The 26,878-nt window shown below is 45.8% G+C and overlaps 1 protein-coding gene across 1 annotated transcript in view; it reads right to left on the bottom strand.

Moving 5' to 3' along the window:
* The window catches only part of LRRC7 (leucine rich repeat containing 7), a 231,908-nt gene extending 205,294 nt beyond the window's left edge, over positions 1-26,614 (bottom strand). The window contains exons 1-2 of the mRNA XM_090049025.1: positions 26,405-26,614; positions 3,708-3,825 (exon numbers count right to left, since the gene is read on the bottom strand). Of these exons, the coding sequence (XP_089905151.1) occupies positions 3,708-3,825; positions 26,405-26,593 (307 nt within the window). The 5' untranslated portion in view covers positions 26,594-26,614. The remainder of the gene's footprint in view (positions 1-3,707; positions 3,826-26,404) is intronic.
* Positions 26,615-26,878: the final 264 nt, after the last annotated feature.

Genomic DNA, 26,878 nt, shown 5'->3' with positions numbered 1-26,878 from the left:
CACATTCAAATGCAAAATATACCTGTAGATAACTTAGGCAAAATACAACTCTGCCTGTTCCTATAAGACAGGCTTTAGACACAAACAAATATGATAATATCAATTGTAATGATCAAATTGCATTTTGTATTTTAGGTAAGAAAACTATTGAACGTATGATTGCAACGTGCAATAGGATCAAGACCTCTTTGTAACAAATTAGAGAAGCAGCTGGAAGGACCGCTGGGTTTGTAATGGTCAGCAAGTTCTAAGAATGGGAAGGAAACACTCAGCTGGAAGCAAGGATCATGTGAGAAAGTATTATTCCTCAGTTCGTCCCATACTCTATGTAGGTAGTAAGAAGAAGATGATAAATTCGTTGGAAGAAACTATTTTTTGAGACATTGATTCAGAAAGATGTTTAAGCATGTGTGCAATTATACATATTCACATTGATATCACTGAGACTATTTGAAATCATGCAGATATGCACATAAATGGGAGCCTTGCCAATTCAGGCCCTGGATGAATAATTGGAACTGGGTACTGAAGCTAGACAGAGTCATTTAACATTTGATATATTACTATCTGAACCATAAAAATAGTTTGGTTCCGTTAAGTTAGCCAAAAGGTCAAGTATTTTTGTTTTGTTTTCCACATCAGTTCACACTTTATTTTAATTTTATCATAAGAACAAAAAATAAAGATAACAAGGATATTTTGACAATAGGAGCTTCATGAAGAATAATCTATACAGTAAAAGGTATAGTTAATGAAAAGAATGAATAGAAGTGGGAGGAACTCTACTGCTTTCCTCTCTTGCTTTCCTAACATACCTCTGTTTTGTACCTAATTTTGAAAATTAATCTTCATTTTAGTCACCAAAATACCTTACATTTCACTCATAATTTTTGTCTCTTCACTTTCATTTTTAAGAACACGAGAACAAGGTAGCTAGAATTTATTTGGATTAGTTAAATGAATCCCACTGATTATTTACTACATGATTAAGATTTTCATGTTTTTCATTTTGGATTTTTGTCTCAAATTCAGCCTCTCATTTGGGCCTTGGTAGACATATGTAAGCAATCATCAATCTTCTGGATCATGGTGTAAACACAAGAGGTCTAGTCAAGTGCTCAATGAATTCATGTGTGGCTGATGAGATCAATTTGAGAGTGACACAACTTGTTCCAAGTTTCACAGATCCATATGTTGCCTGAATTGGAGTCCAAGTTTCCAGCACACTACTTTCTTCTTTCTCGCTTTGCTTCCATCCTATGGATCAAAGCCACTTCATGTTAAACTGTACCCAGGGCCAGCTGTTCCCTCCACATGGGATCCTGCATGCTCCTCCCAAGTTTCTATGTTGATATTGAATGACTGCATATCGTTTTTGCACACATCATGGTACCACCACAGATGGCAAACCCCTTTCAAGAGCTGTCTCAAATCTCATTATACAAGACACTGTTGTAGGTACAGTCTCCTCCCATTCTCCTGACATGGCTCATCCATCACAATCTCCAATTCTTGATAGTGGTTTCTAAGTGTGTCAGTCCTGAGTGCTCCAATACCTCTGTTTGGTATTCTGTCCTCCCACTTTGATTTCAGGAACTTATACAGACATCCCATGTGGACGCTGCTCTGCCTCTTGATGTGCCTAGCATATGTAGTCCATGTGTCTGACCGGGGTGACAGCACAGAAGTCTTGTAAATTTGCACCTTCACCTTAGCTGATAGTCTGCTGTTATGCTACGCACATTTCTGTAATAAGCTGAAATTGTTAGCTGCTTTTCTGATTCTGTTAGTCAGTTCAGTCTGAAGGTCAAGATTCCTGCTGACTGTAGAACGCAACTAGCAAAAACTGTCAACGACACAAATAGATTTATCCTCCAGAGTTGTGTCACATACTGGTTCTTCCACCCCTCGGTACGTAATCTGTCTCCTTGAGACCAACTGCCATCCTGAAGCTCTTGCACGACTCAGAAAATCTGCCCAAGAGATTTTTCAGGGAAGATTTATTGTGGGCAACCAAGACCACATTATCTGGAAATAGGAAGTCTCTCAGTACCAGTTCTTTCACCTTGATTTTCACTCTAAACCTTGCAATGTTAAACAAGCCTCCGTCTAGTCTGGTTCAAAGATAAATGCCATCCTTGCCACCCCTGAATGCATGGAGAAGCGGGAATGAAAAGTAGATGTTAGAAAACATAGGGGCTAAGAGACACCCATTTCACTCTGCTGTTGAAGTCAAGGGCATTTGATTCATGATGTAATGAACAAATGATATTCAACGGTTTGGGGGGGAACAGCCCAGCTTCTTCAGAATAGTAAAAAAGGCCCTTTCTGTTGACTGTATTGAAGGCCTTTGTCAGATTGATGAAGGCTATGTATACTGGTATTCATTTTTTCTCTATACTTCTCTTGCAGTTGCATGACTGAAAATATTATATCTATGCCAGAGTATCCTGAACAAAAGCCACATTAACTTTTAAGATAGATTCTTTCACCTAGAGCAGGGTTCCCAACCTGTGGACTGGCATGGGAGCGGGAAGGGGTGCACGGAGCCAACTGCCTCCCTCCTGAGGCTGCTCTGCCACCCAGCTTTAACCCTGCACATGACTGATGGCAGTGGAAGCCATTCGCCCAGGTGGACAGATGGGGGTCCGAGTGGGGGGCTTGTGTCGCAACCCAGCAGCCAGCCCTTCATAACCCAATACCGGACCGCAGCTCAGTGGTTGGGAACCTCTGACCTAGAGATCAAAGCCTAGGGAGCATGATGTGAGTGACAATTTTTTCGACGACATTCAATATTTCAAAGATTTCAACAGGGAGATACTTCTTTAGTGGTCATAACTGCTTCTATCTCCTTTGTTTTTATTGGGAGATTTCTTACAGTTGGTTAGCACTGTTCTTTTGTTCCCAACCAATGGTAGAATGGTTTCAGACTGCTCTTCAAAACAGGCTGCATTTTTCCCCCAAATGCTGCTAGCAGCATTGTACCTGTTAGTTTTTAAGCTTTCCCAAGCCTCAGTGACCAAGTTGTTAAGTAAACTTGCTTTCACAACTTCTTCATTGAATAGACTGCATTTTTCTATGCCTTTAGTTTGGCTGATGTCTATCTGAGGGCAACTGGTAGTTTTGCTACAGTGGATCTTTTTGACACTGATTCTGACTTTGCAGCAAACTAAGGCATGGTCAGTGTCACAGTCAGCATCGTGATACAACCTTGCGTGCAGGATTTCTTTCAGCTGGTTATGCCTGGTCAGTACTAGACCTAATTGGTGCCAGTGCCCTTATCTTGGATGTTTAAATGATGTCTTTCTTGTAATTTTCCCAGCAAAGTAATTGTTGGTAACACACAGATTTTGATATTTATTAAGTGAATATAAAGCTAATTCGTAAAACTACGAATTAAACTCTTGCACTGAAGTCACCAAGTATTATAATGGTTTCATTTCTGTGAGTTCTCTCCATCTCTTCTTCAACGTGTTGGTAGAAAACATTCTTGTCTTCCTCGCTATATACGCACACAGAAACATATAATATATATATATACACACACATACACACACACACATAGAGCAACTATGGATGTAAACGGAGTAAAAACTGCCTATTTCTTTTTGAGTTTCTTGAAGAAAATTTTTGTTATTCAGTAGACATTAAAAGTTACCAGCAGTTAATTACCTTAAATATAAAATGTTAAAAAAATATATTCTTACCATTTTTACTGATGTCAAGTTCTCTGAGATTTACTAAACTAGCAATAGTGGTTGGGAGGCTTGAAAGATCATTGTCTGGTATACTCAATTTGCGTAGAGCTTGACAGTTGAACAATTGCTGCAATATAAAAAAGGACAATTAGGTTAAAATGCACTAGTAACAAATCAAATTAGGATTGTTATTTACACACACAGAACAACTGTGGCATAAAAATAATATAAGGCCCAAAATTAGTAGTCTTAAAATTTCTAAGAAAAATCTATTTTAGAAAAAGTATGAGAATAAATTAAAAATATTTTATTATGTTTTAAGCAAGAAAGACTATTCATAGATAACATACCAGTTACAAATTCCTATTGTGATATATCAAGGGTCGGCAACATTTTTGGACAGTGCCAAAAACATTTGCAACCTCAACTTTTAAGGTATTGGCATGCCTGGGTGGATGGTGGGAGAGCCCCGAGGGGCCCAATTCTTGTTGTGGCAGTACAGCCCTGGACCCTACCCCACCGTCTGCCCTGAGGCACACATGCCTGCCACAGAGCCCGGGTTGCTCACAGCAAGTGGCAGGGAGGCTGTAAGAGCTGCACCAGGGCCTACAAAGCCCTGACCTGGCTTGTTACTAGCAGCGCGTGCACACGCGGCTTGAGGCAGAAAGCGGGGAAGACCTGGGGCTGCACTGCTACAAGGATCATGCCCCTCTTGGCGCTCCCACCATCCAGCCTGAGGGCTAGAGTGCCAAGCAAAATGTATGTGTGCGCCACACTCTGGGACATGTGCCAGGGGTTGCCTACCTATAGCTGTAACAGGGGCTCAAGACAAAGCCCTGTTACTAAGTAGACCGAAGCCCCAGACACCTGGAGGAACCAAGACCCCAGCAGTGGAGGGTTAAAACACCAGGGAAAGATTAGGGTAATTAGGATGCCACCGTGGTCAAAAGGCAGGGCAGGAGGACCAGAACCCTGCCCTCAGGGCACCAAAGGAGAGGAAGGAGCCACGGGGAGTGGTGGCGCAGCAAGAGGAAAGCCCAGTGAATGAGTGCCAGATCCAAGGAGGTGGGGTGAGCTGGGGGATACCTACCCAATGGGGAGCAGACGGCAGGGAACCAGCTGGACCCTCATGGGCCAGCGTACCACCCCCAGGGAAGCCCAAGAACCAAGTAACCCCAGTGGGTAAATGGTGGTGAAGGGAAGGTGATCAGGGCAGAGCAGCGTCTTCCCCACTCCCTAGTTAATTGGGCAATTAGGAGCCATGTCTTCCCTGCTTCCTAGTTAATTAGGCACTTAGGAGCAGTGATTAGCAACTGTAGGCAAACGCAATAAAACTTCACACCTTGTTAACCAACTCCTGGTGACCCTCAGGGGACAACATCTAACCATTTTTCCCATTTTCAAAGTCGTGGCAGGAAAGATCCCGAGGGGACATTGCGAACACAGCAAACACTTGCCCACAGTATCAATAGCAGAGCAGGTCAAAATATTTTTGATGAAACAGTTTTTCCATCAGAAAATGCAGTTTGATTACAATCACTGGTCATCTTTTACAATCACTAGAGCTCTCAGGAGCCACTCTAATTAAAGTGCCTGGACCGTCTCATGAGTTTAGTGACCCATGCTTCAAAATGGCAGTGGAGGTGCTTTAACCAAAGCTCACCTGCCATCATGTTGAAGCAAGGGGACATTGAATACATGTGACACCAAGGCTGCTGGATCATACTAATTAGCATGCTCTAGCAGACCTGATTGAGTCTGCTCCAATGAGTTGTAAGTAGAAAACACTGGAGCAGGTATCAGGCATGTGTATAGGTGCCAATTTTGTAGAACACCTATCTATTCTGATGAAGATTTGGTGGGCAAAGTAAAAGTCAAGAAGCCGCATGTTTCAGCTTTCTTGTTTTAGTACAGTAATATTAATATGCTTAAATACTTTGTTTTTATTGCTTTGCCTTCTTGTATAACATTTACTTTTTTTGGCCTTATGGAAATGAAAAACATTCATCTTTCAAAACCAAACTATTTTTGCTTAATCAAAAGTAAGCATTTTTATTCTCAAATAAAAGTGTTCAGATTTTTTGTTGTTCAGGAAATTCTGCCTGTTTGTTACAATTCTGAACATATTTTAATGTTAGGATTTCCCAAGGAAATAAATCCAGTTTCTGACCAGCTCCAGTCAATAAATCTTATGTAAAATACCTATTTAAAAGCTTTGGTTTCTTCCATACAATTACAGTTGCTATGCAACTAAAGTAGCTTCAAAACATAAAACATGAAAGATGGAAATCTGAGGGTTAGCATATTACATTTAGATAAATCCATTGTGAGGTACTCCACACTTGCCCATGAGAGTACACCGCTTATTCTCCATTGCTCAACCAGTCCAATTTGTGGGTCGGTTCAATAGATTAGTTTCCCCTTTTAAAAATAAAGTGGAAGTGGGCAGGATAGCTCAGGGTTTGCCACCTGCTTTTGTTGTTACAACCACTGATGTCTCCAAGAGCACCATCCCAAACTTCGGCTTTCTGGGAAATGAACTTGTCTAGCCATCTATCACTGTATATAGCTGCAGGGCATAGATACTTAATTCCAACTCCCTACTCGTTGCTGCATATTCTTCAACTGCTATTCCTTGTTACTGCTCATGATAATGTACTGATCATAGGCACATGCAAGCCTATGAATGCTGACTCTCCTTTGGAAGCATCTTTATCAGAAATTAAAGTTTTGTACAAATAACTTTCACATCACTTTGCTGTAAAATTTTAAACTAAGAAATGTACATACTTATACAGAAGCCTAGCTAACAATGTAGATTTGATGTGATTATGCAAAACAGAAGAAAGAGAAAGAACAAAATATAGAAAGCAGAACATCACAGTAGGAGGGAATTAATACACAGTACTCAAAATGTCAATCTGAATCAGACAAGTCACTTGAATCAAACTGTAACTCATTTCCAACTTTTCATCATCATTCTTTAGCTGGTTCACCATTTTAAGAAAAACAACCCTTAATTTTGCTTTTCAGGACAGTCTATTTTTCCCCGACTGGAAACGGCACAAGCATCTTTAACTGGCATGGGAATTCTCATGAAACTGGGCAGAATGAAAAGCATAAGGCAACAGCCACCATAATCTGCATCAAATAATACTGGAGTAATTTTTTTATTGAAAGACTCTCTCTCACTTGGCTTTTTGTATACATACTGACTGAAGTGCTTACCTTCATTTGACCTTACAATAGTCATTATCCCAAGAATCATTTTTATTTTTAGTACAAAAATATGATGCCAATTAGGAGTGGTGTTGGCAATACAACCTGTATCGCAATACCCATGCACTCCAATCCCTAGAATGCCAACTCTTTGGGCTGGGCAGTCTGGTCTTCACCGTGCTTCATGCATGAAAGTTTACCCTCTCTTCTCCTGTCACACCTTGATCTTGATTAATAATGGGAGGGTTCCTGGTCATCAACTACAATTCATGTTGACCTCATGTAAGTCCGATGTATGGGACTCCACCTCCCCTCACACCTCTTCCATGTGCCAACCAGATACTCCTGATGTATACAGATCTCTGCCCATAGAATAGTGTAATCTCAGCACTCGCATGCTGTATGCTATTGCTCCAGGCTAGGAAAAATGATATAAGTTTGCACCCAAATCCAATTGACCTGGTCTCCCACTCCAGTGGTGGCTTAAAAAGATATGCCAAACTTCCAAACTTGGAAGAAGGATCTGTCGGTTCTTCAGCAAATCAATTAGCCCAATTAATCCCAGGGTGGCTCATTAAATAACTCAATCTGATCACCTGTATCAGCTGTCCATTAAATAAATCAATGAGCCCAATTAATTCCAGGGCAACTCGTTAAATAAATCAATTAAATCAACTTCATCAGTCATCCACTAAATAAATCACTTAGCCCAATTGAGGGAGCCCAATGAGCCCAAGGAGGGATACACGGCTGACTCTAGGGCATCCTCCAATGCGGAACAAGCAGGAGCTCACAAAGGAGGGCTCTCGCTTTTCCTGCCATTCAGCCACTATCCCTGTGAAGGCACATGAGAGTCCTTCAGCCCTTACCAGGCTTTCACACTTCACCCAGGTGCTGGGAGGAGGATTTCTAGGGGTCCTACTTCTTGGGTTCCCCTTCGGTAAGTAACACTTCCTTCCACACCATATAGAAGGACATTTTCAAAGCAGAATTAAGAAAATTTATACTGCTAAAGAAAGCTACTGCAGTGATGAGGCTGGTAGGCATTCTAAAAAGGCCTGCAGACATGGACAGGCTAGTCATTATTTATTTTGCTTCTGAGCATGCTCACACAATTCTGAACTCTCTGTACTACAGTGAAAAGGGGACTGATTTTTAGGAGAATGAGGCACTTCTCAGCAGCATTGCATACAATATATATCACTTCAGAAGTGCATCTCATAATCTGATCTCAGTGACTTTCATTTTTTCCCCCCAGGAAATGTCATATTTGTAAACGGAAGTTTCATGTAGCTGCTATGAAGAGAGCAGTTGAAATTTCTAGCCACTAGAGGTCTTCATTACTTCAATATAACAATAAGCTATGGTAATATCTTGGTAATGGCTACAGTAATAAAAATCTAAACATTTCTGATTTTTTTTTGGTGAAGTTTTACAAATTATTGTTATAGCTGGTGTAAGGTTTCCCAGCAGAGCTACAAAAACTCATCTATAAAAAAATCTTCTGATTTACTATGTATTTTAAAAAAATAGTAAAGAAGTCTGACCTGTAGGAAAATTTGACCAAACAGGAATAAGGAATTTGGATTAGTAAATAAAGATGTGTAGCAAAGACTAATTTCCATTAGAAAAATATATACTCTTGTGGAATAGCTATATGACATACCACTCTCTGAAAGAAATTATATTTAATAACAGCAATAAGACAAGAGTGGGAATACAGGCACAAAATTACCTGAAGAGACTTTTTTCTTTTTACCAATAGACTTTGAAAGGAAGTCTTATTCCATTTTTAGAGCTTTCTGACTCTGCCATTAGGATCCAGAGTTAATTGTCATGCAATATGTCTTCATACCACTTTTATTCCTTTTAAGCAGGAAACCAAGTGGCATGAACAGTGCTGTGATTTAGGTCACACAATGGATTATTATTCTCTACCTCTCAACTTCTTGGTTATATAACAATAAATCTTGATAGCCCTCAGTACAGCTAAAATAAACTATAAAACTTCTTCTTACATATACAAACATTAAATGGATTTGTTAATGAAATATAGTTTTAACTCTATGGATAAACTGTCACGTTCATCTTTCTAGAAGAGTAAATAGAACTCCTTGTTGGCAGGTTTACAAGCTATCAAACTCTTCCTAGTAAAGTATTTATAATTCATGTGGCAAATAAGAATCAGGGGATCTACACATCTATCTAAGTGATCAGTATACTCCATTGACATCCTCTTCTTGCATATCGTATATTGACTTTATTGCAATTGTCAGCGGGATGATCAAATCTACTTTGCAATCACTGATATAATGTGTACATATTGTTTCATTATGAGGGATGGTTTGGTCCACAGTCTTTGAAATACAAAACATCATGTAAAAGTTGCATCATCTTATTGCATGCACCTCTTATTTATCACATGGATTTTACCTCATATATTAATATTAAATGAAGCACTTTTCAACTCTACATATTTCTAGGAGGTTAAAATGGAACTGATAAGCTGGTTCATCTATTGCAAATTTTACTCGCATCTATTTAACTTTCTGTGGAAGACAATGCAGAAATTATGCTGACAGTAAAAAAAGTTTAAGATTATTGAGATTATAAAGATTAAGATACATGTATATTTTAGAAAAAATGTTATCTCTCTTGCAATTACTATGCTCTAAATGAGAATGTCAATATGTTCAACTGCACTTTGTAAAAATGATCCACTGAATCACGTGGTCAGTTGTAACTGGCTGCCCTAACGGCCCTATTTTAGGATGTTTCTCATCTATAGCACAGTTGCATTACACTCAGATTTACTCTCTATTGTAAAACTAATTCATGGCTCCTGCTGATTTCAGAAAATCTACCAGGCCCCCTAGTCTCCAAAAACAGTCAGAAAAGTCATAGACCCAAACATACCACCAAAATGCCTGATGACAGCCATCTGAAATAAGAAGAAAAAGTGTAATCAGCTTTCACAACAGGAGACACTTCGCAAACTACGCAACAGCAACAGAGATGGGAATCAAGACACCAGCAGCTGGAACACCAAAAACATTAACTTATCACAACACCCCCCATCCCACTCTGAAACATCTGTACTCAAGGCCTGAACTTCTGCCTAGAAAGAAAAGCTGACAACTTACTACTAGGTAGAAAATTAGAATAAGTTTTCTCCAGATTTTCCCTGAAGGAATACTTCCACAGCCAGGACACACCACCTCTGACAACTCACCCATTACAACTGAGAAGACAAACAATCATAAAAGAATGGACTCCTAGTGGATGTAACCACTCACTGTGTTACTTCATCAACTGCTTCAGGAAGAAGTCAATAGCAAAATTCTTAACAAAAGCCAGGACCAGAACAACCTCTCTGTCAGTGAAAAAAGCCTTACTGTTCCAAAGATCCAACAATGAAATATAATTAAACCAGCAGACAAAGTTGGAACTACAGTTATCCTCAAAGATCAAAACTAAATCAATGAGGCCAACAGACAACTTTGACATTAAATACTATAGAGAACTTGGGGAGGACCACACACCAGTATTCACTCTGGAACAGGAAAATATCATCAAATCCTTCCAACACCAGCTCCAGGAAAAACTATTTCCACTTAACACCAGGAAATTTCTATAGGCTTAAAGACTTATAAACAAGGTAACCCAGGAAGACCTACATCATATCCCAATAGCTCACTGAAGAGCTATTAGGCTTCATAGAAATTATCCTGAAATAACTTGACAATCAAAGAGAATTTTTTCTGCAAGTTGCAACAGACGTCCTCAACAGAATCCAGAACATCACATCACCAGCCTGTACGTTACCTTCCCACACCATGAAGACATAGCTGCCTGCCTGAAATACCTACAGGAACATGGAGTAGACTCAGATCCGCAACAATATCTTGTAAAACTCATCTAACCTCATTTTTAGCCACAATTTCACTTTCAACAACTGACACTTCTTCCAAACCGTAAGCACAGCTTTGGACACAAAGATAGCCCTTCAATACACCAACCTCTTCATAAGCCACCAAGAGGAAGAATTCCTAGAAAACTTCACCATCGAACCTGCACCTGCATTACACAATAATATTTTCATCATCTGTACTGAACACTTGGACTCACTTTTTGACTTCCACCATTTTTAAACAGCTCAACTCAACTCAAACAGGGGAAAAAAACAAAACAAAACAAAAAAACCCCCACTCAGGTAGGCTCCGGAGCGGTGAGAGACACGCGGGTGAAGCCCGCTCCCCTGAAGGCACCCCCTCAGCAGCCGCCGAGCCCCCTGCCGACCCCCAGCACAGCCGGAGGTGAGCGGGCTCGTGCTGGGAAGGGGTTAACTCCTCACTTGCTGGGAGGAGGCCGCTGCCTGGTGCCGGCTGGGTCAAGCCCCCGCCCAGGCCGCTACTTGGCCCAGCCCCCCCAGGGAGCCGCGCGACCGGAGCTGCGCAAACAGGCGCCCAAGTTAGCGCGGAGTTCACGCAGGGGAGGGCGCGGGAGGGCACGAGACCCTGCCTGCGACCCCCCCCAGCCATAGCCAGCCCCAGCCGTAGCCAGCCTACCAGAGGCATGACACAGATGGGCACACGCTGCACCCCGAGGGTCCCCTTGGGCTCTGCGGCCCCTTCATTGGCCACCTCAGAGACGGCCACCCAGACGGAACCCATGGTCCTGGGCTCCATGCAGACAGAGCCCCTGGCTCTTGGCTGCGGGGGCTGCCTGTCCCTTTTTCAGGCTCTGGGGCCTGGGAGCATGGCCACCTCCCCTTGCGGGGTCTGCTCCCTACTGGGGTCTCTGGTGTGCCAGCTGGAGGAGCTCCAGGCCACAGTCCAGAGACTGCGTGCCATCAGGGACTGCGAGCAGGAGATAGACTCCTACTGCCAGGCCCTTCTCCCCCGGGAGCCACAGGGGAGAGCTCCATCTCTATCCACGACTAAGGAGGACTCTGGGACCTCCCGCTGTGCCCAGTCAGGGGCATGGACCAAGGTGGTCAAGGGCCCCAAGGCCTGCCACACCAAGGCCCCTCCCTCGCCGGAGCTTAGCAACAGGTTCGCACCTCTTGCAGCCCCGGCAGAGCCTGCTCAGTTGCCGGCTCCCGCAGGCAACCCAGGCTCGACCGCAGCTACTGCCCCCGCTCTCCCCAAGACAAAGAGAAAGGTGTTTGTTGTGGGAGACTCCATCCTGCGGGGGACTGAGGGAGCAATCTGCCGCCCCAACCCCTTAGCCCGGGAAGTCTGCTGCTTCCCGGGGGCCCGCATCTGAGACATTGCGGAGAGGATCCCGCAGCTCCTCCGGCCCACAGACCACTACCCCATGCTCCTTATTCACGTGGGCACTGATGACACGGCTCGGAGCACCCCCAGCCAGGTCATGAGGTGCTACAGGGAGTTGGGAGCGGGGCTTAGGGGTCTGGGAGCTCAGGTGGTGTTTTTGTCCATCCTCTCAGTCTCGGGCTATGGGCTGAGGAGGGAGAGGAGGATCCACGCAGTGAACCAAAGACTGTGGCACTGGTGTCATCGAGAAGGCTTTGGCTTCCATGACCACAGCCCGCTCTTTGGCAAGAGAGGCAGCGAGCTGCTGGGAAGAGATGGCCTCCACCTCTCTCCCCTGGGGAGGAGGCTCTTCTCAGCCAGGCTGGCTGACCTGCTCCACCGGGCTTTAAACTAAGCCCGCTGGGGGATGGGGGGAACACTGCCACTGCTGGCCTGCAGAGCGACCCTTGCAAAGCCAGCGGACCAAGGGACTTAAGGGAGCCCACCCCTCCCCCAGCCCTGGCACAATCTGTGGGCAAGGCAAGAGCCCCCAAGGGCACACTTGCCTGCCTGTACACTAATGCCAGGAGCCTGGGCAACAAGCAGGACAAGCTCATCCTCCTGCTCAGTGCAAAGAAATATGATGTCATTGGGATAACAGAGACCTGGTGGGACTCCACCCATGACTGGACCACGGGCATAGAGGGCTATACCCTGTACAGGAGGGATCATGTTGACAAAAGGGGCGGGGGTGTAGCTCTCTATGTCAAGGAAAGCTACATGTCCCTGCAAGCTGATGTTGGCGACCGGCATGGACAGCTAGAGACCCTCTGGGTAAAAATTTGTGGGGAATATGGCACAGGGGACACAATGGTGGGAGTCTACTACAGACCTCCCACTCAAAGTCCTGAGCTTGACCAGGAGTTCGCCCAGGAACTGACTGAGGCCGCTTGCTCCAGGACCTTGGTTGTCATGGGTGACTTCAATTACCCGGACATCTCCTGGGAAGATCACTCAGCAAAATCCGAGCGGTCGCAAAGCTTTCTCTCGTGCGTGGATGACCTCTACCTGACTCAAGAAGTCTACGGGCCAACGAGAGGCAAAGCGCTGCTCGAACTGGTACTGGCTACGGGGGATGACCTAATCGGCAACCTAGTGATCGATGGGAAGCTGGGTGACAGCGACCACGAGCTGATCACCTTCACCATCCGCCGTAAAGCTGGCAAGTCAGTCAGCAACACAGAAATCCTTGACTTCAGAAAAGCTGACTTTGACAAGCTCAAGAGGCTTGTCGGTCATGCCCTCAGGGACCGTGACCCCAGGGAGATGGGAGTTCAAGAAGAGTGGTTGCTTCTCAAGGAATCGATCCTCAATGCACAAGCTAAATCTATTCCAACACGGAGGAAAGGCAGCAAGAAGGCACAGCAGCCCCCCTGGCTCTCCAGGGACCTAGCGGACCTCCTGTGGCTAAAAAGGAAAGCCTACAGAAGGATGGAGGACGGGATTCACCTCCAAGGAGGATTACTCCGCGCTGGTCCGGTCCTGCAGGGACCAAAACCAGGAAAGCCAAGGCTGCAACTGAACTCCAACTAGCTTCAGGCATCAAGGACAACAAAAAGTCCTTTTTCAGATATGTGGGGAGCCGGAGAAAAAGCAAGGGCAATGTTGGACCCCTGCTAAACCAGATGGGGCAACTGGCAACTGACGCCCAGGAAAAAGCCAACCTATTAAATAGGTACTTTGCGTCAGTCTTTCATCAGTCCCATGGGACGCCCATGCCTGCTATGGGACAGGGAGATCCGGGTGATGGGGATCCCCTACCCTCCATAAATGCTGACCTCGTGAAGGAACACCTTGAGAAGCTGGATACCTTCAAGTCAGCCGGCCCTGACAATCTACACCCCAGGGTACTCAAGGAGCTGGCGAGCGTCATAGCCCAGCCCCTGGCACGGATCTTTGAAAACTCCTGGCGCTCTGGTGTAGTGCCCCAAGACTGGAAGAAGGCCAATGTGGTGCCGATCTTCAAAAAAGAGAGGAGAGTGGATCTGGCTAACTACAGGCCCATTAGCCTGACTACTATCCTGGGGAAGATCCTAGAAAAGTTTATTAAGGAGGCCATCCTTGAGGGACTGGCCCAGGCTAACGTTCTAAGGGATAGCCAGCACGGGTTTGTTGCGGGTAGGTCTTGCTTGACCAATCTCATTTCCTTCTATGACCAGGTGACCTATCACCTGGACCAGGGAGAAGAGATTGATGTCATATATCTTGACTTCAAAAAAGCCTTTGATCTGGTATCCCATGATCACCTCTTGGCCAAACTGGCCAGTTGTGACCTTGGCTCCACCACGATCCGCTGGCTGGGAAATTGGCTCCGTGGTCGGACCCAGAGGGTTGTGATTGATGGCAGTCACTCATCATGGTGCCCTGTAACCAGTGGGGTCCCTTCAAGGCTCTGTCCTGGGACCCATACTGTTCAACATCTTCATTAACGATGTGGACATTGGAGTCAGGAGTGGACTGGCCAAGTTTGCCGATGACACCAAATTTTGGGGCAAAGCATCCACGCCAGAGGACAGGCGGGTGATCCTGCAGCACCCTTATAGGCTTGGCAGTGCTACGTTGGTTAGCACTACAGAAGAAAGAGACTTGGGGGTCATCATTGACCACAAGATGAACATGAGCCTCCAATGCGATGCTGCGGCTAGTAAAGCAACCAAAACGCTGGCTTGCATCCATAGATGCTTCTCGAGCAAATCCTGGGATGTCATTCTCCCCTTGTACTCAGCCTTGGTGAGGCTGCAGCTGGAGTACTGCGTCCAGTTTTGGGCTCCGCAATTCAAAAAGGATGTGGAGAAGCTTGAGAGAGTCCAGAGGAGAGCCACGTGCATGATCAGAGGTCAGGAAAACAGATCTTACGATGACAGGCTGAGAACCATGGGACTCTTTAGCCTGGAAAAGTGTAGGCTCAGGGGTGATCTGATGGCCACCTATAAATTTATCAAGGGTGACCACTAGGATCTGGGGGAACGTTTGTTCACCAGAGCGCCCCAAGGGATGGCGAGGTCGAACGGTCACAAACTCCTGCAAGACCGTTTCAGGCTGGACATAAGGAAGAATTTCTTTACTGTCCGAGCCCCCAAGGTCTGGAACAGTCTGCCAGCGGAGGTGGTTCAAGCACCTACATTGAACACCTTCAAGAGTAAATTGGATGCTTATCTTGCTGGGATCCTATGACCCCAGCTGACTTCCTGCCCTTTGGGCAGGGGGCTGGACTCGATGATCTCCCGAGGTCCCTTCCAGTCCTAATGTCTATGAAATCTATGAAACTGAACTTTCTCTGGAATATTCCTGCACTAACATGAACTTTCTAAATACCATGATCCACATCCAGAACAGTACCCGTCCCAGACAGCAGCCGAGGGGAAAACCCCAGGGAGCCCGGAAGGAACCTGGGGAGCAGAAACGGGGTAGAGAAAGAAGAGAAGGAAAAGAAAAGCAAATAGAAAGGTTCTTACCTTTAGAGAGCACCATGACGAAACCGGAAGTGGAGGCGGGACCCAAGCAGCTCATTAGCTGCGTTTTTATAAAGTTGCAGACAGCTGCAGGAGCCGATCGGAGGAGTTAAAAGCAACTGAGTGCAGGGACGGAGGGGAGAGATCAGCAGAAGCGCCAGTGGGGCAAGCACTCTCCAAGTCCCTTCGAAACAGAGGAGCGCAGGGGCTTGCTGCCTGTAGCCCCGGTGGAGAGAGCAAGACCCCGCAGGAGGAGGTCACTGCCAGCAACAAGGCAGGGGGCGAGGAAGCAGGGCCGAGGTGCAGAGGCAGAGGAGGGCTGGAGAATACTGAGACCTGGAGGAGCCCACAAAGGATAAGAGGCAGCGGCAGAAGCCAGATCACTGGACCAGGTGGGATTACAGACGGTGCGAACCGCCCCAGAGAAGAGCTGAGGGGGAGATGCGCCGAGGGGAACCCCCAAGACTACAGTAGGCTGACCCCAGACTGAGTCTAGGCGGGTCAAGGGCCTTAGAGATGGCAACCAGTGGTAATAGAGCAGGTGGTAGGAGCAGGCAAATAAGGGGGCAAAGGGCAGCCCTTGGTCACTGGTGTTTTCTGCCAGTGATATACTTTGTGTTTTACTTTTTGTTACCCACTGTTGGAGGTTGGAGGGGATGTGAGATATACAGCACAGACAGGGTGTAGACGGTGTCAGAACAGGCAGCTCGTAGGAGGAGAAGGACAGAAGGGGGAGCGTTTAACTGGATTCCTATAACCTATTGAGGAGAGGGCACCAAGCTCCAACTATCAGAGGGACATGGCCAAAGACCATTGAGATCAATCAAGGTGGGGTGTAAGGGCAAGGTAGAGGGGAGGTGGAGCCTCGCAGAAGAAAGTCGTCCCGTGGTCCCCGACAGTCAATCCCCACCACTGTGTTAAGATCAAACTCGTGGCAGGCGAGATTGGGGAGAGACGATTCAGGTCGACAACATCAACTCGCTGAGATCATAGGGACGGACGAACAGACAACTTCGAACATCCGGGGGCGCAGAGCACATGACCGGATGTTCAAAACCAGGTGGGTACAGTACCCTACAAATTACCATATACAAAAAACTCCCAGATCACTGTACATATGTCCACAAGACCAGCAATCATCCTAAGTACACGGAAAGAGCTGTAATCTAGTCAGGCCCTCAGATACCACATCTGCTCCAAGGAGAACACTTGCGATGCCTACCTGACTGGCCTAAAATCCACCTTTACACAATAAGGACACTTCAGTAGAGAAATAGATTTTATCTGTGAAAGGGCCACCCAAATACCCTGCAGTAACTTGCTATGATACAAAACGAAACCATCCTGTAACAGTACACCCATGGTGGTCAGCAAACATCCCACACAGGAACCAATTAGAAGGATCATTAAACAGCGACTATAGCTTATACTTGACGAAGATCAGACCTTAAGAGAAGTATTCCCAGCCCCCCCACTCCTGGTTTTCAAACAACTCCTTAAACTTCCCCAAAAGAAGCAAATTCCCCACTGCTCAACAGACATCAAATAGGACAGCTAAAACAGCCCTGCCTTAACAATACAAGCTTAGCCTGTCAACACATCTCCACTGCCACTGCAATCAACACCTGCCCACAATGAACCCATCTTAATCCATGGACCTTGCCTCTCCCAAAATGTGATATATCTGATCCAATGCACCAAGTGCACTCATGGTAACAGAATGAGTGAAACTAAGCAGCAACTATGCACCAAATTTCTCTCTCACAGACAATATTATGAAGTACAGATATAAGAGTAGGGGCATGATTTTAACAGAATAAGCACTACCTTTCTGAACTCATTCTCAAGGGGACCTTACCAAACAGCTTTAAAAGGCAAGTTTGGGAACAAAACTCATACACTGGCTGGACACTAGGAACCAAGGACTGAATATCAATATTGCTTTTATGATATAATATAATCTACCTGATTCCTGAACTTCTTCCTACACATTGCCTTCCTTCATTTTGACAAGTCTTGATCTCCCAATAATCAAACCCCTTTTCTTCTGCTAATTATTTGTCTACTATCCCCGGGAATTTCTCCCCCTTTCGAATTTCATGGCTCTACCCACTGTCGTTAAAAATCACTGTGCTTGTTTCCCTCCTCAGAGCTAAAGAACGCATGGCATCTAAAAGTTTATCTAACTTCATCCCTACTATGCAGCTGATCCAATAAAAGAGATCACCCACAAAAATCCTGGCCTCTTGCATAATTCCTAGATCATCACAGCCACAACAGCTAAAACAGGTGTGCTCAACTTGTGGCCCGCAAGCCAAATGCAGCTTGAGGAACCATCGTATCTGGACTGTGGGGCTCCCCAAAGATGAGGAAATTTGGCAGTTGAGACGCAGTGGCCATGAATACAGCCACCCTCCCTACTGCCAGATTTCCAAACTCCAAGCCCCCACAGCTAGTCAGGGCTGGGCTGAACCATGCCTCCCTCCTTCTGGATTAGGACTGAGCCATGCCCTTTCCCTCAGGAGGCCCAGCTGGGGCCTGGCTATACCCTCCCCTCCAGCCCAGGGCCAGGCTACACACCCTTCTTGTCTGTGGGGTCAGGTTGGGGTTCAGCCACCAAACCTTCCTTCCTGTTGGGTCTGGGCCATGCCCCCTTCCCCACTGTGGAGCCCGGTTGGGGCCTGGCCATACCCCCTTCCTTCCAAACCCCACAGGGCTGGGTCATGCCCCCTTCCCTCTCCACAGGGCTGGGTCAATCTCCTTTGCCCCGTGGGGCTGCATTGGGGCTAGGCTCCCCACCCTCCACACAACCAGAAGGTGCCCACTGTGCCTGCTTGGGCACCAGCTTAGGAGCACCAGCTGGATCTGGCTCACAGACAAACCAGGTACTATCAATCTGGCCTATAGGGCAAAAATGTTTGGTCATTACTGCTCTAAACTATCAGAAAAAAAAAATACATGCCTTTGCCAGCTCCCCTCTAGTTGAGTGGAAAACTAAATGAACTTCAGATCACAACTGATGTTTTCTGTTAAATGCATGAAATTATGGAACCACCAAAATAGTTTTAATAGAATAGGAAACAATATAATGTATGGGATTTCTTTTTTGTTTCTAAGTTGAACCCCTCTTTCCCATTTGCTCATGGAAATACAGGCCACCTATGCATATGCTCGAAGGTGGAGGTTGGCATTTTAATTCAAGTGATTCCTGGGCAGCCACTCTAATTAAAACACCTCACTGTCACATGTATTACGCTCCCATGCATTTAAAAATGGCTGCAGGACATGTTATCTAAGACTCATTTGATGAGGTTTAGTTAAAATGCTTTGTGGCCATTTTAAAACACTAAGGAACATAATACATGAGACACTGCAGCGTCCTAATTAGAATGAGGTGAAGACTGGATTAATCGAGTCTGCTCCATGTCAGGAACTGGATGCCTTTAAGTCGGCAGGCCCGGATGAGCTCCATCCGAGGGTACTGAAGGCACTGGCTGACATCATTGCAGAGCCACTGGCAGGAATATTTGAATGCTCGTGGCACACGGGTCAAGTCCCGGAGGACTGGAAAAGGGCCAGTGTGGTTCCCATTTTCAAGAAGGGGAGGAAGGAGGACCCGGGTAACTATAGGCCAGTCAGTCTCACCTCCATCCTTGGCAAAATCTTTGAGAAAATCATCAAGGCTCACATTTGTGAGAGCCCGGCAGGACAAATTATGCTGAGGGGAAACCAGCACGGGTTCGTGGCAGGTAGATCGTGCCTGACCAATCTAGTCTCTTTTTATGACCAGGTCACAAAACGCCTCGACGCAGGAGGAGGGGTGGATGTCATATACTTGGACTTCAGGAAGGCCTTTGATACGGTATCCCACCCCATACTGGTGAACAAGTTAAGGGGCTGTGACTTGGATTACTGCACAGTCCGGTGGGTGGAGAATTGGCTGGAGGGTCGCACCCAGAGAGTTGTGGTGGATGGGTCGGTTTCGACCTGGAAGAGTGTGGGCAGTGGGGTCCCGCAGGGCTCGGTGCTTGGACCGATACTCTTTAATGTCTTCATCAGCGACTTGGACAAGGGGGTGAAATGTACTCTGTCCAAGTCTGCAGATGACACTAAGCTATGGGGCGAAGTGGACACGCCGGAGGGCAGGGAGCAGCTGCAAGCAGACCTGGACAGGTTAGACAAGTGGGCAGAAAACAACAGAATGCAGTTCAACAAGGAGAAATGCAAAGTGCTGCATCTAGGGAGGAAAAATGTCCAGCACACCTACAGCCTAGAAAATGACCTGCTGGGTGGCACGGAAGTGGAAAGGGATCTTGGAGTCCTAGTAGACTCCAAGATGAACATGAGTCGGCAGTGTGACGAAACCATCAGAAAAGCCAATGGCACTTTATCGTGCATCAGCAGATGCATGACAAATAGGTCCAAGGAGGTGATACTTCCCCTCTATCGGGCGCTGGTCAGACCGCAGCTGGAGTACTGCGTGCAATTCTGGGCGCCGCACTTCAAGAAGGATGCGGATAATCTGGAGAGGGTCCAGAGAAGGGCCACTCGTATGGTTAAGGGCCTGCAGGCCAGGCCCTACGAGGAGAGATTAGAGAAACTGGACCTTTTCAGCCTCCGCAAGAGAAGGTTGAGAGGCGACCTGGTGGCTGCCTATAAGTTCGTCAGGGGGGCACAGAAGGGAATAGGTGAGTATTTATTCACCAAGGCGCCCCCGGGGGTTACAAGAAATAATGGCCACAAGCTAGAGGAGAGCAGATTTAGATTGGATATTAGGAGGAACTTCTTCACAGTTCGAGTGGCCAAGGTCTGGAACGGGCTCCCAAGGGAGGTGGTGCTCTCCCCTACCCTGGGGGTATTCAAGAGAAGGTTGGATGTGTATCTAGCTGGGGTAATGTAGGCCCAGCACTCTTTCCTGCTTATGCAGGGGGTCGGACTCGATGATCTATTGAGGTCCCTTCCGACCCTGGCATCTATGAATCTATGAATCTATGTTCTAATTAGAATGCCACTGAGCATCTGTATAGGCACCCATCGTCTCCCATGATACTATAATTCCAGGATGCTAAAGGCACAGGTGAAGAAATTAACATTTTTGATTCAACAAGTAACCTAAGAACCCTATAACAGAAACACAGAAAGAAGGCACACCTCTAGAAAGATAGAAAAACCAAGAAAATAAAGTATGCCCAAATAACAAGGTCCCAAGAGCCATTCAAGCTAAACCATTAACCAGCAGAACCTAGAAACTCAATCCTAATGAAGCCAAAAGAAAAGAGCACAAACTATGACAGGTAAATAATAAGATGAAAACAGAGAGTTAATTTCAAAACATAAAAATATATAACAAGAAATTCTTAATATACTTTTTAAAAACTGGCATTTCCAACTAGATGATCAGGAAAGTAAGGTGGATAAGCTCTCACATGGAATATTGTGTCCAGTACTCATTTATAACAAAAGTAGCAGAAATGAGAAAGATTCAGAAATGGGCAATAAAAGTAGATTTTAAGCTTGGAAAGACTTAGAGAACATGAAAAAAGACTCAGGTGGTTGAGTATTTGGACCTGATTAATAAACGAGGACATGACAGAGACATGACGCATGATGCATGGTATAAAATAGGCAAACTGGAAACCACAATTAGGTTATGGAGCGGTGTTGCAGCCCACAGCTGCTCCCCCTCCTCCCCCAGACTAGGATCACCCTAGTATGGGAAAGATGCAGGAACCAGCTGCCACTCAACTTCTCCTGGGCCCTGGAAGAAGTGCAGTGGTGGTCCTCCCCCCTGCCAAGAGCACAGCTCCCAGTCAACTACGAGGACCACAGTATCTGTCATGAGACCCCTGGCTGCCACTACCCCTTTGGTGGCTGAGGGCTGAGCTTGACATCTTTCTCTTGCTCCCAGCAGGGCATGGGGCAGACTGTCTTTGACAGCCACTGCTGCAGGACAGCTGTTCAACACGGCAGAATAACAGCACAGCTGCAATGATGAGTGTAACTGCAGGTCTGCCTGTCACAGTGGCTGTTGCATAGATTCTGCTGCCCCACTCCACTGACCAGCTGCAGCACTGTTTCCTGTGAGCATCAGGAGCCAGCTGCGATGCCTCCCTCCCCCTTAAAGAGGGGAGAGGAGACTTGTTTTATGTAGTACTATAAGAGCATATACAGTACTACAAAAGTAACGTGTGTCCAAGGCCAAGGAGATCCAGAACAAGCAGGATTTAGTACTGTACTCTTGGCAAATTTAAGATCCAATGTCTCATGACCCTCTAAGACTAGAAAGTGAACTTAATACTATATAACATAATAATAAAGGAATGGTGAGGTTCTAGCCTTTCAAAATGATTCAACAGCTGCTTCTAGTCTGGAGAGTTTTTCAACCTTAAAATGCTGAGATTTTAATTATAGAAAATTTACTTTGGGACTTTCTGTAACAGGCTGCATGGTTTTCTTTTAAATTTTGCATGGTTGGTTGGACTCATGTAGACTACTGCAATTGCTATGACATTTCCCTAAAATTTATCAAAAAAATCCTCTCTGCTTCATAATTAGGATATACAGAATGCTTGATGCTGTGATAGATTTATTTTGCTTGTGACTAACACTGATGCCTAATGCCTCCACACCCAACTCATGCTGCTAAATCTTTTATCCTACACGTTGTCAGCCATTACATCTCTCTCGTGTGTGTGTGTGTGTGTGTGTGTGCGTGTGTGCGCACACATCATGTATCTACATGACCTTATTTATTTCTTGCATCATAAATCGTGCAATATTTGCCTTACATTATACAAAGTAACTGCACTGGTTGATACTTCAAATAGAATGGCGACAGACATGCCAAAAACCACAGACATATTTCAAGTTAATGAATTTATAAGTGACAAGAAAATCAATTAAAATAGCCATGGTTTGCTAAATGTCAACTGTACATTATAGAAAACATCTCCAAAAATATCCATTAGTAATTAATTGACTTCCATTACATTTCATTTCATTTTTGTGGGGCAGAACCAGTATCTGGTGTTCTAATGCCTTCTTGCCTACCAGTTCTAGGCTTGATGCCGGGAGAAGTAAATTACTTCTACATACCACTTTCTTTTGACCCCTAGAGGTTTTGACATTACTTCTTTAGTAATAAGCAATTGTTCACTGGAGTAAACAGCCACATTTGAACAAAGTAGCTTCATGCAACAAGGAAAAAAAAAAAATCTTGCCTACACTCTGCACAACGTATCTGTAATACAAAGCTAAAACCAGGGAGTAAGAACATATCCTTCTTCAAATAATATTGTATAGGACCACCGTATGCAACATGGCATTTGAAAATGCCTGAAAACATGCTTACTCATTTATGCACTGAAAATAGATAACATATATGGAGAGTTGACACAGCCCGTGTTCTAATTTAAAAAGTCATGTGGGTAGTTTTGATGATTACTGAGCAAAATCATATTACTGAAAGGGTTATGGGACACTATACTTTTCATGTGCCCAGTATCTCCCGTGAGTGCTTCTCCTACTATTCTTCTGGTCAAATGGAGTACAAGTTATGGAAATTTTAACTCTCTTCCTACTATTAACTTCAGTGGTCAAAACTCCAAGATAAGGGGATGAAAGTTGAACATATTCAAGTAAAACTTCAGTTTACTAATACAGAGCTACATCAGCAGAACTAGATTTACAATAGCCCCGACCCCATCACAGAAAAACATTGTCGCCATAAAAGACTATAGTTTAATCTAGTTACCCAATGAAATAAGCCATACTGCCAAAAGTACTGTTCTAGTTTCTTTTTTAGCTGACTGCTAGGCCTGTGCAAAGCGGTTAGTATTCACTTTGGATTTGGATTCGGACAATTCAGGGGACAGTGATTCGATTCAATTTGGCCGAATACAATTCAGAGATTCAGCTGCTGCCGAATCTCCAAATCAGCCAGGCCAGGCTCATCCCCCGCCCCTCTCCCAGCCTGACAATGGCTGCCCCCAGCTCCCACCACTTGTTAAAAAAAAAGCCCTGGCTCACAGGGTGCTGCCAGGCACGGGGCAATCCGTGCTACCCCCCACTGCCCCATGCTGCATGGGGGGCTCTGCACAAGCCTCCCAACCCTCCCACCTCACTCCCCCAGCCTTATCATAGGTGCCCCGCATGGGCCAGCTCTGGCCCTTTAAGAAAAAAACCAACCAAAAAACCAAAAAAACCCCCCACCACTCACTGCTCCTGCTGGTAGGGGGGCGATCCCTGCTGCCCCCCACTTCCCCACACCACGTGGGGCTCTGCACAAACCCCTGAAGCCCCAAGGCCACTGCAGGAGCCATAAATCCCAGGGCTTTTCTTGGGGGTTTTTTTCTTAAAGGGCCAGAGTGGGGCACCCCTGGGGGGCCTGGGGAGCGGGGGGGGGGCAGAGGGCTCGTGGCAGAGCTCCCCATGCAATGAGGGGAGCGGAGGGCAGTGGGGACTGCCCCCAGCCCAGCAGCACCCAGTGAGCACCGGGGCTTTTTTTTTTTTAAAGTACTGGGAGCTGGGGCAGGCAGGGGCAGCCATGGGCAGGGGGCTGGGGAGTGGAGGAATCAGCAGGGGCTGGCAGAGGTCTCCCCATTGTCCCCTCCCCCGCCCCTAGTACTTACCAGCTCCTAGTCCGGCTGCAGCTCCCTGCTGCAGCCACCGGGGACTGCCCGAATCAAAAGATTCGGAAACCTGTGAATCGATTCAGATCTTTAAGTTAGTCCCCTGATTTGATTCGGATTCAGAGATTCAGCCACCAAATCAGGCTGAATCTCCTCCGAATCAAATCACCACCCGAAGCTTGGCACAGCTCTACTGACTACGTATATAATAAAACTTTCTTGGGTAGCTGAAGCTTGAGTTCATACAACACATTCAGTATGACCCTCTAGTGGGGGCGGAGGCAGGGGCAGGAGGGGGGGAGGTGCAGCTGGCGGTGGCAGTTGCTGGCAGCTAAGATGTGGGGGGGCTGATGTTTCCCTCCGCAGAGACTGTGCATCCTAAGCAGCACCCCCCTCTGGCACCTGTCCTGGCAGTCCTGGGGGATGCCACAGTTGTGGAGGGAAGCATTGCCCCCCCCTCCCCCGCCACCAGCCGTGGAGGGAAGCACCAGACCCCTGCACAGCTCAGGCAGGCAAGCTCTGGGGGAGGCGAGGGGGAAAGATCAGGCTCCTCACTGGTTTTTTTTCCTTCAGCGGAGCCTGCCTGCGTGGGCTGCTGCCAGGTCACACAGCCCCTGAGCTATGCAGGGCCCAGTGCTTCCTGCCACGTCTGTGGCACCCCCTGGAACCACCCAGGCTGGGTGCCAGAGGGCGGGTGCCACCTGGGGAGAGAAGCTCCAGGGTTCCCCACAGCTCAGGGGGCCATGTGACCAAGCAGCAGTTCATCCCCCTAACCCCCTCCCCCCCTGCCGCTAGAGAGGCAGCTAAGCTCCATCACCCCTGCTCCAACCTCCTCTTCCTGGGATCACCTGGGAATGGTTGGCTTGCCCCTGGGGCAGAATGGCAAGGTGGCAGGAGGGCTGCTGGGTATGCTGACAGTGGGAGAAGGCACCAGGAACCGTGCACAGGCACTGGAAGCCTGCTAAGCCCCCAGGACATTGGCTTCCAGTGCCCCATGCACTGTTGCACAAAGTCATTTAAAGCACAATATGCTGCTGAGTGTGCAAACAGCAATTCCATTAAAGCGGTGCAAAAGGGCATTTAAGCCACTTCAAAGGCCAATTTTGTTGCATGTACAAAGGCCCCAGGAGGAGTTTCTAATTCTATGTTACTTGTTTATATGGTCATCAGTGTGTAAGGAAAATGTCACTCCAGTTCCAACATGGTGTACTATAAAATGCATCATCCTGCTAAAAAATTATAAATAAAATAAATGTGACCCAATTATGATGTGTAGCCAGTGTCCTTGAGTAGCTGGTAATCTGAAAGCCAGACAAGTAATATTTCAATTGGGAATATAAACCCTGGGACAAAAATTTCTGACTGCATCTGAACAAGCAATTTTTTTGACATTACACACAGAAACATAGAAATTTTCATATCTGATCAGACCAGACTGTTCTAAATTCTAAAAGGTATCACGTCTCTGAAGTAGAAAGAACCAGATGTTTCAGAGGATGCAAGATAATCCGACCCATTCGTTATATCTTATCCTGATCTCTAATGGTTAAAGATGGACTAAGACCCTGAAGCACAGGGTAAATGTCCCTTTCAAAATGTAAATGTTCCAAGTTATCTGAATCAATGACACATCCTTTTTTTTTTAATCCTGCTGTTGGCCTCAATGACTTCCTGTGGCAACAAGTTCCATACCTTTATTAGACATTGTATGAAGAATATTTTCTTTTATTAGTTTTGAAGTTCAATCTTCAAATTTAATTGCAAGTTCCCTTATTTTTGTGTTATGAGTTGAGAAGAAATTGAAACTTCCCATCTCCCTATACTGTATCATACATAGGAAGGAAACCTATGCAGATCAATCTTCCTGAGCTATTTTGGTGTTTCAGAGAACACAATAAAAAAAAAGTTAGTGAAAACTTACTTGAATTGTTACTTGTTACAGTCAGTAGATTTCATTCTGAATACACAGAGACAGCAGATAAGAGTGTGCCATTTAAAAAAAAATCCATTTCAGAACTGAAATGCTCCTAAATACTCTTTAGAAATACAATTTGTATCTCTGTAGTTACAGAAAGGACAGTATTTACCTTAGGTAGCTCTTCAATTTGATTGGCATCGAGATAAAGCTCTTCCAGTGTCCGTTCAAAGTTAAAAACCTCCTTTGGCACCTGCTGTAGTCCACAGTGGGAATAATCTAGCACCGAGATGGTTTCCTCCTCACCCCGGAAACATCGGCATGGCACCAGGCGGCCGATAATTTTTCTTTTGGTTGTCATCTCCAAACACTGCACTAAAGAAAAAGGGAAAAAAAGTGATTGTTTTCTAAAGCCATCACTATATTTGAACTATTTAGTGTTATCATTAAGACTGCAGTCAACTTAATAGTATTATATTTTCATGTGCATCTTCAGTCGAAACTTATGCCTTAGAGTCTACTTATTCATCCTTACAGGGCAAGGAAAGTAGGATTTACACACAGAACCACCCAAATGTGGGAGCGGAAGGGACCTTAAGAGGTAGCCACTTCTGTTCCCCTACAATGAAGCACCTTGGCCATCCAT

This window comes from Crocodylus siamensis, chromosome 5, assembly GCF_052110815.1.
Source record: "Crocodylus siamensis isolate JL-2025a chromosome 5, ASM5211081v1, whole genome shotgun sequence".
Taxonomy (NCBI): domain Eukaryota; kingdom Metazoa; phylum Chordata; order Crocodylia; family Crocodylidae; genus Crocodylus; species Crocodylus siamensis.
The sequence above is the reverse complement of the archived record's forward strand: the minus strand, read 5'-3'. Positions and strand labels throughout refer to the sequence as shown.